The following is a 19,007-nucleotide window of genomic DNA, read 5'->3' as shown; positions in this document are numbered from 1 at the left end:
TAATACCAATTGTAATAATAACTAAATGATTGCTATATAAATTAAAAAAATTGTTTGCTAAGTGTTTTTTAAAAATCCTAATCACATTCTTTTTCAGAGTTTTTCTAAATGTATCAATCAACCAATAATTTATTTCTGAATTAAGATTTTATATTCAAGGATATTTACAAATAGTAAATTTACTAATATAAAGTAAACACCTACTGATGTTAATAATATCTAATTAAAATAAATATAATGCTAATTTTCACAATATATAATAACAATAATAAACTTTACAACATAAAAATAACGATGTTAATAATAACATTAATATCAATAATGATAATAATAATAGTAATAATAACAACAATATTAATATTAGTAATAATAGTTAAAAGTAGTTTATAATAGTAATGTAAATATTTATAAAAATAACAATAAGCAATAGTAATGACAACAAAATATATAATAGAAATTAGGGCCACCTTAACCACAGGGCTAAATGAACTATAGCCCCAGGGCGTAAGCCTTTTGGGGGCGGCAGTTTTTATTTGCGGTATCTATATTTTTTTGTTCTTATTAGTTATTTAGTTATTAGTTAGACAGTTAGACATTATTAGTAGAAGTTAGACAGTAGTCCCCTTGGACTATGATGTTTGCTGATGACATTGTGATCTGTAGCGAGAGTAGGGAGCAAGTGGAGGTAAACTTGGAAAGATGGAGGTATGCTTTGGAAAGTAGGGGAATGAAAGTGAGTAGAAGTAAAAACAAAGTACATGAGTGTGAATCAGAGGGCAGACGGTGGACAGGTCCAGTTACAAGGAGTTGATTTGGTGAAGGTCGACGCGTTTACCTACTTAGGGTCGAGGGTACAGAGTAATGGAGGAAGTAAAAGAGAGGTAAAGAAGAGAGTGCAAGCAGGGTGGTGTGGATGGCACAAAGTGTTGGGTGTGATCTGTGATAGAAGGGTGTTGGCTAGAATAAAGGGTAAGATCTATAGGACATTAGTGAGACCTGCTATTTTGTATGGACTGGAGACAGTGGCACTGACAAAGAGACAAGTGATGGAGATGGAGGTGTCTGAGATGAAGATGTTAAGATTCTCATTTGGGGTGACGAAGAAGGATAGGATCAGAAATGAGTTTGTTAGAGGATCAGCACATGTAGCATGTTTTGGAGATAAAGTTAGAGAATCGAGATTGAGATGGTTTGGACATGTACAGAGGAGACAGGAGAGCTATGTTGGCAGGAAGGTTTTGGGGATGGAACTTCCAGGTAATAGGAGGAGAGGTAGACCTAAGAGGAGGTTTATAGATGCAGTGGTGGAGGATATGAGAGTGGCTGGTTTTTCAGTGGAGGACACTCACGACAGGGCTAGATGGAGGAGTTTGATCCGCTGTGGCGACCCCTAAACGGGAAATGCCGAAAGAAAAAGAAGAACAAGATTAATTATATTTAGTTATTAGTCATTTATTTATTAGTTTTATAAAAATTAATTTATCACTTTATTAGTTTTCACTTTTTTTTAAATTAAAAGCCTTTCTTAAAATATTTCACTGATTTTTATTTCTTTCAAATTACGGCGGTATAATATTTATCAATCGCGACATTTTACAATGCGCATACGCAACTTTTATTAAAAAAAGATATCGTTATTTCGCTTTTATTTAGAAATTTTTTTTTAAACATATCCTGAAAAAGTAGCTTATAGCTTTGCTATAAAGATGTATAATTGATATTCCATTTTTTAAATTGATTTAAATATGGCCATGGAAAATGTTTTTTTTCACAACATTTAAATTTTAGTCTCTCTAAATACGCGGGAAACTCAGACTTGATTTTATGGTTATGTATACTACTAAAACTGGATAATTAAGCGCTTATTAAAATTTTTAGGCTTTAAAACCTAATATATTTTAAAACTAGAAGAGTTTATCTTTATATTAAAAAAAAAATTAGACTTGGGTTACTATTTTAAGTTTAAAAACAGTGTACATTAAGTCCTATTATTTGGCTAATAAATAAATATAAATATTTGGCTATAAATAGATATAAATGACTGAGTCTCATATAACAAAACTTAGAAAATTATGTTGAATATGTGGAGAAAATCTTGGAAATCGTAGTGCTCTTTTGACAAACCATGTAATTAGAATAGAATTGCATTTTGTTATATGAGACGACAAGGACGACGCAACTATGCACCCTAGATCTAGGGTGCATCTTTGCGTCGTCCTTGTCGACATCTCGACCTTGTAACACATCTTCTATAGAAGATGTGTTATAGCACATCTTCTACACATCTGTAACACAGATGCTATTCAATAATGAGAAACATAGAAAAAGGTTCAAATGCAAATCTTAAATTAAGAACCTGGATTAGCAATTGCAAGAAATATGAATGCGTTTGCTTCAAAGTAAATAAAGGTAGGAAACCAAAGAAAACTGTGAAGGGAAGGCCCTTAAGTATTGCCAATGAAAGAATTTGGACTCGACAAGCAATAAATAACATACAAGCTAAACTTTCATCTCTACCAATTTAAAATCTGAAACTATAAGACATTAACCAAAACTTTAACACACATGTACATCTTTATGTCTGTTATATGTTTAATGGTATTATGTATAAACCAGTTATTTTAAAAAACTGTCAGCATTCATTTTGTGCACCATGCATATTACCACTTATCAATAAGAAACTATTATCTAAAACAAAATGCCCTAAATGCTCCTTTTCAATTTCAATTGATGGATTAATCTCCTCTAGCAATATTATTAAAATGATAAATAATATTCAAGAAGAATGTAAGCAACGTTGTGGTAGATTATTTAAAGTATCACAACTGTCAGAACGCATAAATCATCAAAATATTTATCAGACTCCAATACCAATTTCCTTAACCTTGCCAACATCATCATTACAAATAAGTCTTTCAGATATATTTGCATTAAATTCAAAAAGTGTTATCACAAAGAATATTGATGCTGTTGTACTTCATGTTATTAAATAAAAAATGTTGCAAATATTTGACAGTAAACAACCAAACACCTGACTGTGAAGAGTTTAACAAATATATTGAGAAGCAACATCAAATAAAACAACTTCAGATAAGTACTCAGGATCTTGAAGATAAAACATGTATTATAACAGAAGCACTTGAAACTCACATGTTATCTCACCCTGAAAATGAAGAATATATGAAGTTAGTATTTAAACCACGCATAATTAAATTTGAAGAAAAAAAAAAGAAAAGGTAAACATTTTAAATTTTATTGTTCACTAAAAAATATAAATCATAAATAATACATTTTGTTTGGATCCTAATAGATATGTTATTTCTAATACTTTATGTTTTGGTATTTTGTATTTATATCTGTATTTTGTATTTATATGAGAATCAATCGCCATATTTATATTCATAGATCTCAGAATTGAAAATAATGAAAGAAACTGACCATATAAAGATGTCATTTAGTCCACTAGTAAATAAACTCAATGAGGTAATTAATTTGTTAGGAGTCCAAAGACAAGCATACCATGGGAAAAGTTTTGTTGGTAACCATGTTAACAAAATGTTAAAGGTAAACAATCATATAGCTCTTAAATATAAAGTAGTGTATTCGTTTATTCCAAATTAAAAAAAAAGGATATTTAAATAGGTATGGTCATTATGTATTTGTTTATATGTATATGTATATCTAATATATATGAAAAAGTGTAAATTGAAAGTGTAATTTAACATATATAACTTATTTTATTTAAAAAACATTATTAGATGAAAAGTATCCTCGAACTATGCAACTCAATACCAAAGCTTGTAGTCGAACTTGGGTTCAACGATACTGACATACACAAAGAAACTATTGAACTTTGTCAGAACTTTAAAGTCCTATTTGATAAGTTTGGGGTTTGCCACAAGCTTATTAACTCCTGCAAGCAGTTCAACAAAAAAAACATTCAATATCTTGGTATGACATGTATTATTATATATACACGATTATTATATATTCACAGAAAATCAAATTGAAGATTTTATGATAATTGGCCAAATGATTCAATTACACCTAAGCATCATAAGCTTGAATATCATGCATCTTTGATTAGGAAATGGGGAGTAAGACTTGGTACTTATGGAGAACAGGGTGCAGAGAGTATTCATGCTGAGTTCAACAGCATGAAGAGTATCAACTTGCACATGAAAGGAAAACGTAAACTCATAAGTATAATGTTCACTTCATAAAAAATCACCCAACTGTAAAAAAATATCAACAAAAAGCTCTGCCTAAGAAGAGAAAAATTGCCAATATTTAAAATAATTTTATTGCAAAAGGGTTTTTAGACATTGCAAATTGGCTTTCAGAATATAAATGGAAGTGTTATGGCGTAAATATTAGCTCTGTCAGTATTTTTAAACCTTTAAATAAAAAGAAAGCTTATCAATTTTTAAAAGCATTAAATTATAACAAAAAAAAGTAACCCAGTTATAACTTTAGTTTTAAATGATTCACACACGACTATATTTTCAAATAAAAACTAAAGGTAGTGACTAAAAAATTTACAACTTTAAAATATAGACCATAATGTAAGCACAGGTTAAACTTTCCCAGAAAAACAACAAAGTTTCACTTTAGTTCCACATCTTTTCTCCTCCTGAAATTATTTAAATGATAGCTTTGGTAAAACCTACCATACCTAAAATATTGTTTTGACATAATTTCTTAGAGATAATTTAGCATTATCCACAAATAATTAAAGTTTGAAGTGTATACAACTTTAGTAAGAAATCCATTTTTAACCGCAATCGTTTCTGTTTACGAAACAGAAACGATCGCGGTTAAAAGACGATGCGTCATATTTTGTTCAAACAGAATTCTGTTTTCTGTTTGAACAAAATATGACGCATGCGCGTTTTAAAAGTCCATTACTAAACCATCGTGAAATGTGCTGACAAACGATATTACAATAATTTAGGATGTCTTAAACTTCGATGGACGACTTAAATGTAAACAGACCACCTACGTATACTCGCCGCCCGTGCGTATTTATTTATCTAAACATAAATTGTATTATTTAATAAAAAATAGGAACGTACAATGGGTCACTGATGCGTACCTGAATGAAGATTACACGACAAAAGTAAAATTGATATAATTTTAGTATTTTAGTATTTGTCGACTGAATATGGTAAATTAAAAGTTAAAAATTAAGTAGAAATTATTAAGTTATGTTATTATATTCTTAAGGTAAGTGCTTTTCCTTTTACATATATGTTAGCTAAAAATTAATTAATAATGATAAATATATATTTTAAACAATACTATAACTTAGTTTAACAAAATATTTAACTAAGAAACGACTTAATCCCTAAACCGTCACCTAATTTTTGTTCGCAATAACTACTGTGTCGGGTTTATTTGCAAAAACTACAAATATCAGATATAGAAAACAGATAACAATATAACCATTAGGCGCCTAAAATTTCTGTAGAAGAATGTTCTAGAATTAATAATTGGTGTCACGTCTTATGGTTTGGTATCGTAAGTGTCACACTGCTTTAAACAAATGTTTACATATAAATACGTCAACGCCATTTTTTGAAAGTTTTGTCTTGACGTATATATTCGTCATTAACGGTTAAAGAGTTAATATGTAATAATTTTAAACTGCATATTTGAAAAATTATTTGAACTTTCATTGAAATCATGAACTTTTATTAAATTGAGTGATTCAATATATTTCATTTAATTAATTACTTAAGTCACACATTTAAATTATAAATTTAATTTCGGTGTAATATTTTAATAGTTCATAACATTTTTAGTTTGTACAATAACTGGTAAAGTAAACTTTACTTCGTAGCGTTAATTATAAAAACAATTTTTATTCTATAATGTAGCAAGACTAACCATGGAACATAAACGAAAAAAGTTATTTGGTTCCGCCAACCGTAAATTAAAAGAAGGGAAAGAAGCGGGGCAAAAAGTTTTCCTGGAAAAAATGCCTACATTAACAAATTTCTTTAAAAAGGCAAAACATTTTCTATGGATATTACACAAGGTAAGCAACACAAAGAAGGAAAAGAAAAAAATCAACAACAGTATGACAATAATGCCCAGCAATCAAATGTGAAAGAAAAAGAAGAGGACCAGACACAACAACAAGAAGATCAGGAGCAACAACAAAAGGACCAGGCGCAACAAAACCTGCAACGGCCACACCCAGAAGATCAAGAATAAGAATATTTAGATGAAGATGAACGTAGTAATACCTTGAGTGATAATTACGCTGATCCTGCATTATGGAGAAGATTAAGCAAAGATAAAACTATAGATATAATGAAAAACATTTCTAATGTAGAGGTTGATATTCAAAAACTAGACTTTACTGCATCTAAAAAGGTCTACAGATCACAGAGCAGGTATGCTACGAAAATGACATTTTATAGACATTTACTAAACGGAAAACATTAAAAAAGAAACTGGTTTTTGTACTCAAATACTTCAGGAAAAGTTTATTGTATCTCTTGCAGACTACTTGGTAGTGCTAATAATCCATTTAGTGCAGGTTTCAACGATTGGAAACGCAGTGAAAAACTTCGGACCATGAAAATTCAGCCCTTTATAAAGAAAACACCCGTATACTTTTGAACAGATCTACACAAAAATAGGAATATTTTAAAAATTATTCTATTATATCAATGGAAAAAAATACAAACTACTGGAAAAATATTTTAGAACGCATTGTTGAAGTCATAAAATTTTTAAGTTCAAGGGGTTCTTGCTTTTAGGGGAGAAAATCAAACTATTGGTGATAAACATAATGGGAAATATTTAGGGTGCTTAGAAGTTTTAGCAAAATTTGACCCCATTTTGCAGCATATTTTTAACATAACATATATTTAATTTTGCAAATAAAGTTACTGGGAATATTTCTTATTTATCTGCAAATATTTGCGATGAGTTTGTAAAAGTATTGGGCAGAAATGTTAAACGTTTTATTATCACGGAATTAAAAGACGCAAAATATTGCTCCATTATAGTAGATTCGACGTCCGACATTTGCCATATGGATCAATTAACCATTGTCGTAAGATATGTCAATAAAAATGGAACACCCGTTGAAAGGTTTTTAAAATGTTTAGGAAATACTGCCCAAAATAGCGCAAAAATGCATAACTGTATTTTAAAGCTATTATCTGATTTAGATATTAGTTTGAAAGATTGTAGAGGACAATCTTATGATAATGCCTCTAATATGTCGGGTATATATAGCGGCCTCCAAGTAGGCATTAAATCTAAAAACAATCTTGCCATTTACGTGCCCTGTGCTGCATATTCTTTAAATTTAATTGGACAATCGGCAGCTGAATGCTGCGTACAAGCAACTAAATTATTTTTATTTCAACAAAGCTTATATAATTTCTTTGCTGCGTTAACATCAAGATAAAAATTTTGAATAATAAAAGTTGAAGCTCAGGGGTTGTTAAATGAGTTCAACTCATTGGAAACTGCTATTATGATAACATTTGGAGTGAAATACTAAAAACCATAGATAAAACTAATATATCGCTTCAAAAAGTTGATATTACAATTGAATGCATTGTTACATTATATGCTTCTTTCCCAGTGGGCACGGTACGTTTTTAAAACGTTTTTTAGACGTTTTTATAAGGTTTAAATCTAATAAAAACGTCCAAAGAACGTTTTAAAAACGTACTGTGCCCACTGGGTTAGAATAATTTTTACAATCGAAACCAAATTTAGATTCATTTAATCATTACAAATCAGAAGGTATAAAATTATCTGGCTGTGATGAATACAAACGGATAGGGAAAAGGAAAAGACAGTTCGACGAAATACGTCGGAAGAAGTACAATATAATGCAAATGACGGATTCCGCAAAACACATATTATGCTATTATAGATAAAATTCTAGCAGAAGTACAAAAGAGAAAATGCGCATATGATAACATTTATTCAACATTTTGGTTTCTAGTTAATTTAAAAAATATAAATGAAGACATAATTAGAAATAATGCTGCAAAGTTGAGCGAAATATATCAGACTGATTTAGAAAATAACTTTATTGAAGAATGTGTACATTTTAAACATGTGAATTTATCGGAAACTACTAAAAATATATCTACCGCAGAACTAAGTATAAAGACAATAATCGAGTTAAAAATTGAATCTACATTTTCAAACGTAACCACAGCATTGCGCATATTTTTAAGTATTGCCACTACAAACTGCAGTGGCGAATGATCATTTTCAGCAATCAAAAGAATAAAAAGTTACTTACGATCTTCTTTGGAATAGAGCAAACTCAATGATTTAAGTATTTTAATCATTGAGAGAGATTTATTTGATAATTTAAATACTAGTGGTATTGTTGATCAGTTTGCCAGAGAAAAAGCTAGGAAAATTAATATATATGTTACATTTGTTTAGATTAAGGTTTGTTTTTGCTCTTAAATGTTTTTTGATTTAATTAAATTTCATTTTTGTTTAGTATAAAAGCAATAAATAGATTTTTTCTAGTTCTGACACTTTTGTATAACTTTTCCGGAGACACCGTTCCCATTTACAATTCTGTGTATTTTCTTAGGAAGAAGGACACATTATTTTTAGTAGCCCACGGGCGCCGAATTTCTTAATACGAACCTGATAGAAATTAAAAAAATAATAATACTAAAGACAACAAAAATTGGTTATAGAACTTATAAATATTAACTATATTTTTTTAATAAAAAGTAGAATAAACATAAGGAAGGTTGTTCCAAGTTTTAATGCTTTGATATTTTATAGATTTATGCCCGTATTTATAAGAGCGGTGTTTAGACAAACAGGTTCAAATTACTATTGGAACGAAGGTGATAACGAGTGTTGGCACTTTTGGAAAAGAAGTTGATGAAAGTTAAAGGTAGGTAATTGTGTTGGTGGTTCCAGACAAATTGACAGTTTGAAAATTGATTATAGTCACATAGTTTTAATACTTTAGAAGTTAGGAAGAGCACATTAGGATTAAATTTAATATTCTGAAAAAAATATTTTTTAAAGCCTTGTTTTGGAGGTGGGATAACTTAATAAGAGCTTGTTAATGGGACTGCCCCCATACTTGGCATGCATCTCTAAGATGTGAGCCAAAATAGCATGATATATTTTCAAGAGTTTCTCAAGATTAACATAATGGCGAACTTTGGCCAACATGCCATTAGATCTACTTAGTATCATTGCTAAGTCTTTACAGTGGGATAAAAGGATAGATTTGAATCAATTTTTATGCCAAGATATTTAATTGAGTTAACAGTTTCGATTTTTTTTGCCGCTCAATCTAAAGTTCTTATGTTTATAGATTTTTGTTTCATTTGATTTAAAGATAAGGAATTCAGTTTTATTACAGTTTAGAAAAAGTTTGTTGGAGCGAAGCCACTGAACTAGATTGGCAAGATCATGGTTAATGCGTTTGTTAATTTTTTTAAGGGATTTATTAATTAGCATAAGATTAGTATCATCAGCAAAGTGGTAAATAGTAGCAAACTTAATGGGTGTATGAAGATCATTAATATAAAGAAGGAAAAGCAGTGTTCCCAATACTGAACCCTGTTGAACACCATTAGAACATTTTACAAGGGTAGATTTTGAGTCATTAGTAAAAACAATATGTGTTCTATCGTTTAAATGTGTAGTAAACCATTTAAGCGGTACGCCTCTGATCCCATAGTATTCTAATTTTTTCAACAAAATTGAATGATCTACTGTATCAAACCCTTTCTGCAAACCGACAAATACACCACATGCAAAATATTTATCATCGATTGGTTTTCTAATCAGTTTAGTCATTTCAATGAGAGCATGAGTTGTAGAGTGGTTGGCACGAAATCCGTACTGATGGGTGTAAAAGCATTTAAATTTTTCAAGAAAAGCATAGAGCCTATTATGCATTGCCTTCTCAAAGAGTTTACCTATATTAGAAAGCAGAGATATGAGTCCGTAATTGGTGAAATCTAGTAGAAAGCCTTTTTTAAATCTTGGAATAACTTTGGCAACTTTAAAAATATCTGGGAAAATACCACTTTGAAATGAATCATATAAAACAGTACAGAGAGGCTTTGAAATAATGTGTGGGACTAGTTTAAGGAGGAATGTAGGTACGTTATTAGGACCAAGACTTTTTGCAGTTTTGAACGTGTTGTAATGAGACCAGATATTTCATTTTCAATTACAGGATTAATTAAAAACGATTTAGCATTTAGAATGTTAAGGAAGTCGCTAAATGCGGTAGCGGTGTAGTGGTAGATTGCTCGCTTCATAAGCGAGAGGTTCCGAGTTCGATTCCCTCCACGTCCCTGGTAGTACCGCGCTCAACTTGTTTCTCCGCACAGCGGCCTTGTTCGTCAAGGTTTGTGTTTTGGAGTTATAGAGTTGAGAGAGGGTTATAACCACAAGTAGCCTCCTCATCTGCAGTGGCCTTCTCGGCTTTAGGGAGGTCAATTACAAAAAAAAAAAAATGAATAACAAAAATACGTGTTTAGGGGGTATGGCTTTGCTAAGTAGTTTGCTATGAATAGAGCTAACAAAATTATTAATTGTATTAGATACGTGATTCATAGGATTTTTTGTTCAATTTAAGTTTAAAAATGTATTGTGTGTAGAATGTCTAATAATAATGATTTCTTTTATTCCCTTCCAGGTGTTTTTAATATAGTTCAGATTATTATTAAAACGTAATCCAAGGTTTTGATTTTAGTTTAATTTGTTGGTTGGTAAGCATTTTGTAAGGAGCATGTCGGTGTATAATTTCATCAAATGTTTTTAAAATAAAAATCATGGATTTGTTAACATCATCATTTTTTTTAATGGAGAGTTAATATCAGAAATTTTTTCAAAAAATATACTTTTATTAAATTTTTTGAAGCATCGTCTGTAAGTTTTTACTTTTTTGGGGTGGTTGGGTATGCCAGGAATGCAAATAAATTGTGCCATGTAGTCTGAAATTGAAATTGGAAGGTTACCTGAGTATTGATTAGTTGAATGAAATTTCGTGAATATGTTATCAATGAGCGTTTTTGATGCAGCCGTTATGCGTGATAGTAAAGTTATAGAAAGGCTTAGTGAGTAAAATGTTAAAGAATCAAGATATGTAGAAACAGGGTTAGATTCATTGTGACTAAATAGATCCATATTAAAATCATCCATTAGAAAGATCTTTTTTTTTTCGTTACTTGATTTTTCAAGTAGTGGAGTTAAGTGGGAAGAAGTAAACTCATGTTGATTCATTTAGGGGTGAGGATAAATGCAGCCAATTATTATGTTTGATTCACAAGGTTTTGCAATTTCAACAAAAATAGACTCTAATTATTTAGATGAGCAAATCATAAGATCATTGTAAACTACGTAGTTTAAATTTGAGCGTAAGTATAAAAGTGCTCCACCTTTTTTAGTCTCAGTTGAACAATGCTCAATATTAAACCCGTTTATGTATTTATCAGTTGTATTTGTATCGTTTATATATAAATTAGATTCTTTAATACCTATTGCTAAGGGAAAATTATTAGGAGAGCTGATAACACTGTAGAGTTCGTCAATGTGGAATGGTAGAGAAGCGATGTTAAGATAAATATATCGTTCTGAATTAGAAAGCAGAGTTTTATTAAGATCAATAACGTCATAGTAATTGCAATTAACAGAACTGGAAAATTTATTTATATCTTTGAAGATATTTTTATGGTTACTTGGAGTCTTAAAAGAAGTTTATTAAACTAGTATACTTGGAGTCTTAAAAGAAGTTTATTAAACATAATAATGTTGACTTAAGCTCCAAGTTGAAAATTATTTTGTTAATAATGCCACGTGATGTTGTTTTTTTTTTAAGTTTCTTTGGAACTATTACATGAGCACAGATTAATTCAGTAACTTTTATGCCTTATAAGGAAAAACTTGTTGTATTATAAATAGCCTGAGAAAAATCAAGATAAATATAAAGAATATTGAAAAAACCAAACATATATATAAATATTAGTTATTTATTTTATAAGCACAAATAACTCACCAACGATCATATAAATTAACTTGAAGCAAACACGAACACAAAAAGCCATTCAAAAAGCAAAAAAAAAAAAAATATATATATATATATATGTATATATATATATATATACATATATATATATGTATCAACTTATTGGTTGATTCGTATACTACGCGACATTATTCCTTATCTACTGTTTGCGAAATTAGGCTTTTTTAATACATTTGACGCAAAATGAACTTTATTTTTCGAAACTATAACTTCCGCCCTCCTCCAAAAAAAAAGTTAAAAACCAAATAGTAAATAAACTTCGGGCTATACTTACTGTACTGTTCAATGCCAAATAATGTTTTTACAAAGATGTGTGGCTATGAAAATAGCCGTTAAACTAAGAGTTATTTTTTTTTTAAATAATATTTTTATATTTTTTATATATTATATTTTTATTATATATTTTTTTAATTATTTTATTTTATTATATATCTATTAAAATTTTATTTAGAACACAACCTACGATTATTTATAGCAAACTTATTAATGACTTTTTCAACATCTATAGGTAACTCTGTGTGAATGTTCATTAAAGCTAAACCATTTAGGCGGTCCTCTACCATTGTGCTTCTTTTATCTTTTGTCGAAGATGTCGAAGTGAAGAAAACACTCGCTCACATTCACATGAAGTTAAGGGTAAGGTAGCAAGTAACTGTTTTAATGCTTTCAAATCCAGGAACAATTTTAATGCTTTCAAATCCAGGAAAATTTATTGCTTTTAATGCTTCGGTAATATTAGACGGAAGCTCATTTTTAAAATTTACCCAATATACTTCCCTCAGTTTAAGCTCACCTAAGAAAGCGAGTGGATTTGGTAAGTCTGTTATATAAAAGTCTCAGAGAGATATGACATGATCTTTCCAATTAGTATCACTAGAACACTGAACTTTCGTAATTATTTTTGAAGGAACTAAGACAAGTGCTTTATAACACTTTAAAGTTGTATCATTAAACCTTGTGTTTAACTCAGTACTCAGATGATCTAACAAAGGAATAGTGATAACCAATTTAAAATAATGAGAGACAGATTCAAAAGGAGTATTAGCTCTGTTTTTTGAAATAAATGAAGTTCTAGGCTTTTCTTTTATAACATTTATCTTGGATGCAATTTTTAATGCTTGTTCATAGCATATTTGATGGTGTTCATCAACTATATTTCTAAAAGAAGACACAGCATCTTTTAATGCCTGGATAAGATTCAAACCATTATAAATATCATTACTTTTTGGCTGCAACAATTATGTAGTGGGAAGAGTTATATCAAAAACATTTCTTGTTATACAAAGTGCAACAATTAAATCAAAACCTGTTATTAACTTCAGTAAAGAGGAAGCAGAAGTAGATGTTGTATGATTAAATGTTTTATTGATATTAAAGGACATTTCTTCAAGACAGGAGACCACAGGTATAAAAAGCTCTTGAAAAGTATCCATGCCATGTACTTTATCAATCCAACGTGTTCTACAAACATCTTTTAACTTTTTTTTGGAAGCTAATGGAGTAATTTTATCAATATGCTCTTCTAATTTTTGTTGCCTGGTTGGAGAAAGATTAAAAAAGTATGATACGTCTTTTACATGAGTTAAAAGGTTCCTGATAGACTGCACATTCCATGATGCGCAAATAGCTAAAGTCTGTGACTGTAACAATGAATAAAAATAGCTTTTTCTTTCAAATTTAAAATAAGAGCAGACAATTCTTTAGTATGTCCAGCCATTTTGCTCCAGCACCATCATAAGATTGTCCTCTACAATTTATAATATCCAAGGAAAAAACAGGCATACTTTTTAGTAAAACACTAAATAAACCTTCGCCAGTAACACCATTTGAACAATGTATAAATTTAACAAATTCTTCCTTTATGTCTAAATTAGAATCAACAAATCTAATAATCAAAGAAAGTTGCTCTTTATTTGAACTGTCTGAAGCCTTATCAGCAATAATAGAAAAGTATTGAGACTTTTTGATTTCTTCTATTATTTTGTCGGTAACTACTTCTCCGCAACAAATTATCATCTCATTTTGAGATGTATTTGATATATAAAATTCATTTTTTTGATGATATTTTAAATGATCTTCAAGAATTTTATCACCAGCTTTGACACGAAAATGAAGCAGTTCGATGAAATTTCCTGCAGTAGGACTAGGAGATTCGCTTCTACCAGGATGAAATTTTGAATTATCTCGATGAACTCTTAAAGGAAGACCAAGGCGCCCGCATAGAGTAATTGTTTCAATAATTGGTAACAACAATCTACGATTTTCAGAAATCTATGATTGAATTATTTTTCGGGAGGTTATATCAATTGGCTCTGTTTTAAAAGACCAAAATGATGATAAAGAAAACAAAACTTCAGCAGTTTTAACATGCAATCCTTTGTTTCTGCAGGTTAGATTATTATTATTTTTTCCAAATACATGTTTCTTAAAGTGAGCAGAAGCATCGTTCCAGTAGTTGAATGGTTTACTGAACAGCCTTTCTACTATAGTACAATCTGAATGAAAACTGTGACCAAAAAGTACACATCGCAAACAGAAAGCGCCATCAAATATCTTTGAATAAGTAAGCCATCGAAATTTAACTATCCATGCAAGTTGAAAGCTACGTCCATTTGAATTTTTAAGAAAAGTAAATGTTTTACAAGGTACAAACACAGATTGAACTAAATGTTGAACTTCAGAATTACTTAAAGTTTTAGCATCACTGGAATAACTAGCATAATTAGAAACCAAATAACTAATATCATAATTATAGGAAGGGATAGAAAATGGTATACATTGAGTTACTTTACTAAAACTAGGTATTGGTCTGGGTAAAGATATTCTTTTTTTTCTTCCACATATGCTTGATAATCCAAGAACACAATGGAAAGAGGATCAGTTATTATCATTGCAATTATGAACAGCTTCTTCTTGTACTAACTCTTTGCCTTCCTTTCTTGTATCTAAAGAATTTTTTTAAACTGACAACAGAAGAATGTTTTTTAAACAAGGAAAAACATTTCTATTGTTACAAAAAACAGATTGAAAAGTTGGATGGTTTGAGTAGAAGTCTGCATTTAAGAAAAGCTCGATTGATGTCAATAATCTTAAATCATTTACTACATAATTATTCCCAGTGATGACTGAGATAGAACAGTACAGACAGTTTCCAGTTAATTGAGACCTGATATGAACATAAAAACTTAGTTATACAATTATATTTTTCAATTGCAATGTCTTCAATAAAAAAATATTTTTACAAGAAAACTAATTCATTATTGTTATTGTTAAATTGGATTTAATATAAAGATAAATTTATAAATGTTTAATAAAAAAAGCTTAAAAATAATAAAAGAAAGCTTAACAATAAAAAAAAAATCACTGAAACGAAATAAATATTTCTACCTTAAACAAATGAAATTGTAACAATGTTTTTCTGAAAATGTCTTTGGTAAAAAAGTGTCTAAACCTCTATTATTTTCTACAACATTCATATTTTTTTAACAAGTAATATTTTTTTCCAATCTTTCTTTCAAATGGACTAACTCCGATTGACATTTTGTTTGGAGAGCTATTTGAACTTGAGAATTAGTCGACATTGTAAGCAAATAATTAAATCTGAATTTTATGTTTAAGAAAAGTTTAATAAATACATACCAAACAGGGTGTATGCATTGAAGGAAGTCCGAATTTAATTTTTAATGTTTAAAACCCTTTCTTTTTATATTGTTCAAAATACAAGTAATTAAAAAGATACACAGCTTTGTATAAAATAATTGGGGATGTCCATTGATATATTTTAATATATGCTTGTTGTTAATTATAGTCTTCTCCTCCTAATGATAAATATCAGTAGAATTTGACCAAAACTTAACTCAGGGTGTAATTGAAAATAGAAGTCCAAAATTTGTTCTCTAAGAAATAATAACTTTTATTCTTTATAAATTAATAAAAGAAAATATCTAAAAAATGAAGTACTTTATAACCTAATAAAAAAAGGTATGTCTATTCAAGTTTCTTATTAATTTATTTAAGTCAGAAATTAAGACAACCTCCGTTTAAATATATAAATCGTTTTTTTTAAAAACTTTAGACCGTTTTCGATTTGACATGTCAAATCGAAAACGGTCTAAAGTTTTGTCGACAAGGAATATAATATATTGTCGCGACATGTCGACAAGCAATATAATAAAATACCAAACAGTAAAGCTAACTGTTATTCTGGATTAATTACTTCTTACCATCCGTTCGAACAATTAACCTTGTATAGTTTGCTTAATTATTGCTTTAGTTTGCTATAATTATTGCTCTGTTTTTATCTACCGACGCATCATATTTATTCAACAAAATATTAAAGTTGTGAAAAAAAAAAAATATATATATATATATATACATAATTTAGGTATGTCCAGCGACGTAGCAGACATCCCCTAGACACGCCCCTATATATATATATATATATATATATATATATATATATATATATATATATATATATATATATATATATATATATATATATATATATATATATATATATATATATATATATATATATATATATATAAATATATATATATATATATACAGTCGACTCTCGATATCTCGAATACTTGATATCTCGAACTTTTGAGTATCTCGAACTTTTTTAGCGGTCCCATGAACATAACGTACTAGTTTAGGCTAAAATCCTCTCGATATCTCGAACCTTATTATCTCGAACTTTTTGGTATCTCGAACAATATTTTCGGTCCACAGGGTAATTTTCTCTCGTTATCTCGAACTTTTCAACATTTTTTTTTTCAAAAATGTTTTAATAAAATTTCACTTTTTTAAATTCCAATTTTCGAAAAAAAATAATTTTTAATTCGATTTTTAAATTCGATTTTTTTTAAGAATCGAATTTCTGAAAAGTTTTCCTTTAATATATAATTTATTCTTTTTGTCAAACGCAGCAACATGCCGTTCGTTAAACGAAAACTCACGAACAAATCTATAATAGAAAAATGCAAGGCATTAAAAGACCTAGAGACTGGGATGTCTAACAAAGAGGTTGCCAAAAAGTATGGAGTCCCAAAGAACACATTATCAACCTGGATTAAAAATAAAACCAAGTTATTAACCTCACTGGAAAAAAATGGCACAAAATCTAAACGGAAGAAACTTCGTAGTGGTAATTTCAAAAATGTAGACAAGGCCATATACACGTGGTTCGTTGCAAAAAGAAGTCAACAAGTACCAATTGATGGTACCATACTAAAAGAAAAGGCACTAAAATTCGCAGAAGCATTAGGAGAGTTGGATTTTAAAGCATCTGATTGTTGGTTTCATAATTGGAAAAAAAGGTCAGTTAAATTTTGTCAAATCTTGTTCAATTTTTATATAAACAAATAACATGTATCTGTTTATATTTAATTTATTTAGTTTTTAAAACGTGTAATTAAAATTCAAATATTCTGTTCCTATTTTTAGGAACGGCATCAGCTTTAAAATAATCTCAGGCGAAAGTGCCGCCGTGACGAATAATATGACTGCTTCGTGGAATGAAACTACACTTCCAACATTACTTTTGAATTACAAGCCTGAAAACATTTTCAATGCCGATGAGTTTGGACTATTCTACCAGTGCCTACCAAACAAAACATACCATTTATCACGAGAAAAATGTTTGGGGGAAAAAAATAGTAAAGTCAGACTAACAGGCATAGCAGCAGGGAGTGCAACGGGAGAAAAATTACCTATGTTTGTTATTGGAAAATCTAAAAACCCACGGTGTTTTAAGCACATTAAACAACTTCCTTGCACATATAAAAATCAGCTAAAAAGTTGGATGACCGGAGACCTTTTTACAGAATGGGTAATGAAACTTGACTCATTTTTTCGTGCTCAAGACAGGAAAGTAGCACTCCTGGTGGATAACTGTTCTGCCCACCCACACATTGAAGGGCTAAGCAACATCAACCTTATATTTTTCCCCCCTAACACCACATCTGTCCTTCAGCCCATGGATCAAGGCGTAATACGAAGTCTTAAAGCTCATTATCGTCACAAAATTGTGCGTTTGTGTATCAAGGCTGTCGATAATAACGAACCCATGCCAAAAATTTCTATACTTCAAGCAATGAAAGATCTTGTTTCTTCGTGGAATGCTGTGTCGAAGGAGACTGTCATCAACTGCTTTAAAAAAGCTGGTATCAGCAAAACAAACAAGAGTATTGAAGAAGCTGATGATGATCATTCTTTTAAATTTTTGACAGAAGAACTTAACCGTTTGCGAGAGTTAGATCCTCGTGCCGTCCAAGAAGATCTCTCAGCGGAATCTTACATTGGTTTAGATTGCGATGTAGTAACCACCGGTTCACTTGCTACTGATGCTGAAATCATTGCTCAGATTTTAGACCCTAATTTTGAAAACGACGATAATGAAGTCGAAGATAGCGTTGACGTAGCTATTGACGTCGAAGCCCCGCCACGCCCATCTGATATTCAATTAGAAATTGCTTTTCAAACAATTCAAAATGCTTTGCTATACAGCTCAAAATACGGAAATGAAATACAATCCCTAGCACTAAAACTTGAGGATTTAATAAAGATGGAAAAGATGGATAATTTGAAGCAATATCAGATAACAGATTTTTTCCAAAAGTTGTAGTTTTTGTTGTTAATGATTTTTGTCAGAAAAATAACTTGTTTTAATGAAAGTCGGGCAATTTTATTTATTTTCAAACCTTTTCTTGATATCTCGAACTCTCGATATCTCGAACTTTTTTTCCGGTCCCCTTAGTGTTCGAGATATCGAGAGTTGACTGTATATATATATATATATATATATATATATATATATATATATATATATATATATATATATATATATATATATATATATATATATATATATATATATATATATATATATATATATATATATATATATATATATATATATATATATATATATATT

The 19,007-nt window shown here is 29.6% G+C and overlaps 2 protein-coding genes across 2 annotated transcripts; one reads left to right on the top strand and one right to left on the bottom strand.

Annotated features, from left to right (window-relative positions):
- Positions 1-11,340: 11,340 nt before the first annotated feature.
- Positions 11,341-14,955, bottom strand: LOC136089722 (52 kDa repressor of the inhibitor of the protein kinase-like). Its single transcript, XM_065815791.1, has 6 exons — positions 14,852-14,955; positions 14,483-14,777; positions 13,841-14,335; positions 13,333-13,704; positions 12,916-13,251; positions 11,341-11,724 (listed from the first exon to the last, which is right to left on the bottom strand). Exons 1-6 carry the CDS (start codon positions 14,953-14,955, stop codon positions 11,341-11,343), a joined length of 1,986 nt encoding a protein of 661 aa, XP_065671863.1.
- Positions 14,956-16,968: 2,013 nt separating this feature from the next.
- Positions 16,969-18,763, top strand: LOC124815751 (tigger transposable element-derived protein 4). Its single transcript, XM_065815514.1, has 2 exons — positions 16,969-17,391; positions 17,519-18,763. The coding sequence occupies exons 1-2, from the start codon at positions 17,006-17,008 to the stop codon at positions 18,696-18,698; spliced, it is 1,566 nt and encodes a 521-aa protein (XP_065671586.1). The 5' UTR covers positions 16,969-17,005; the 3' UTR covers positions 18,699-18,763.
- Positions 18,764-19,007: the final 244 nt, after the last annotated feature.

Source organism: Hydra vulgaris, chromosome 13, assembly GCF_038396675.1.
Source record: "Hydra vulgaris chromosome 13, alternate assembly HydraT2T_AEP".
Classification (NCBI taxonomy): Eukaryota; Metazoa; Cnidaria; class Hydrozoa; order Anthoathecata; family Hydridae; genus Hydra; species Hydra vulgaris.
Note: the sequence above shows the minus strand (reverse complement) of the source record. Positions and strands in the feature narration are given on the sequence as shown.

What these genes read in the sequence shown, in the direction of transcription:
- LOC124815751 (XM_065815514.1), top strand. Translation starts at nt 17,006, where the DNA reads ATGCCGTTCGTTAAACGAAAACTCACGAACAAATCTATAATAGAAAAA. An exon ending in TTTCATAATTGGAAAAAAAG is followed by an intron (nt 17,392 to 17,518) that starts GTCAGTTAAATT and finishes TCCTATTTTTAG; the next exon opens with GAACGGCATCAGCTTTAAAA.
- LOC136089722 (XM_065815791.1), bottom strand. Translation starts at nt 14,955, where the DNA reads ATGATAATAACTGATCCTCTTTCCATTGTGTTCTTGGATTATCAAGCA. An exon ending in TTTTACTAAAAAGTATGCCT is followed by an intron (nt 13,705 to 13,840) that starts GTTTTTTCCTTG and finishes TCATTGTTACAG; the next exon opens with TCACAGACTTTAGCTATTTG. An exon ending in ATACTAATTGGAAAGATCAT is followed by an intron (nt 11,725 to 12,915) that starts GTCATATCTCTC and finishes ACTTCTTTTAAG; the next exon opens with ACTCCAAGTAACCATAAAAA.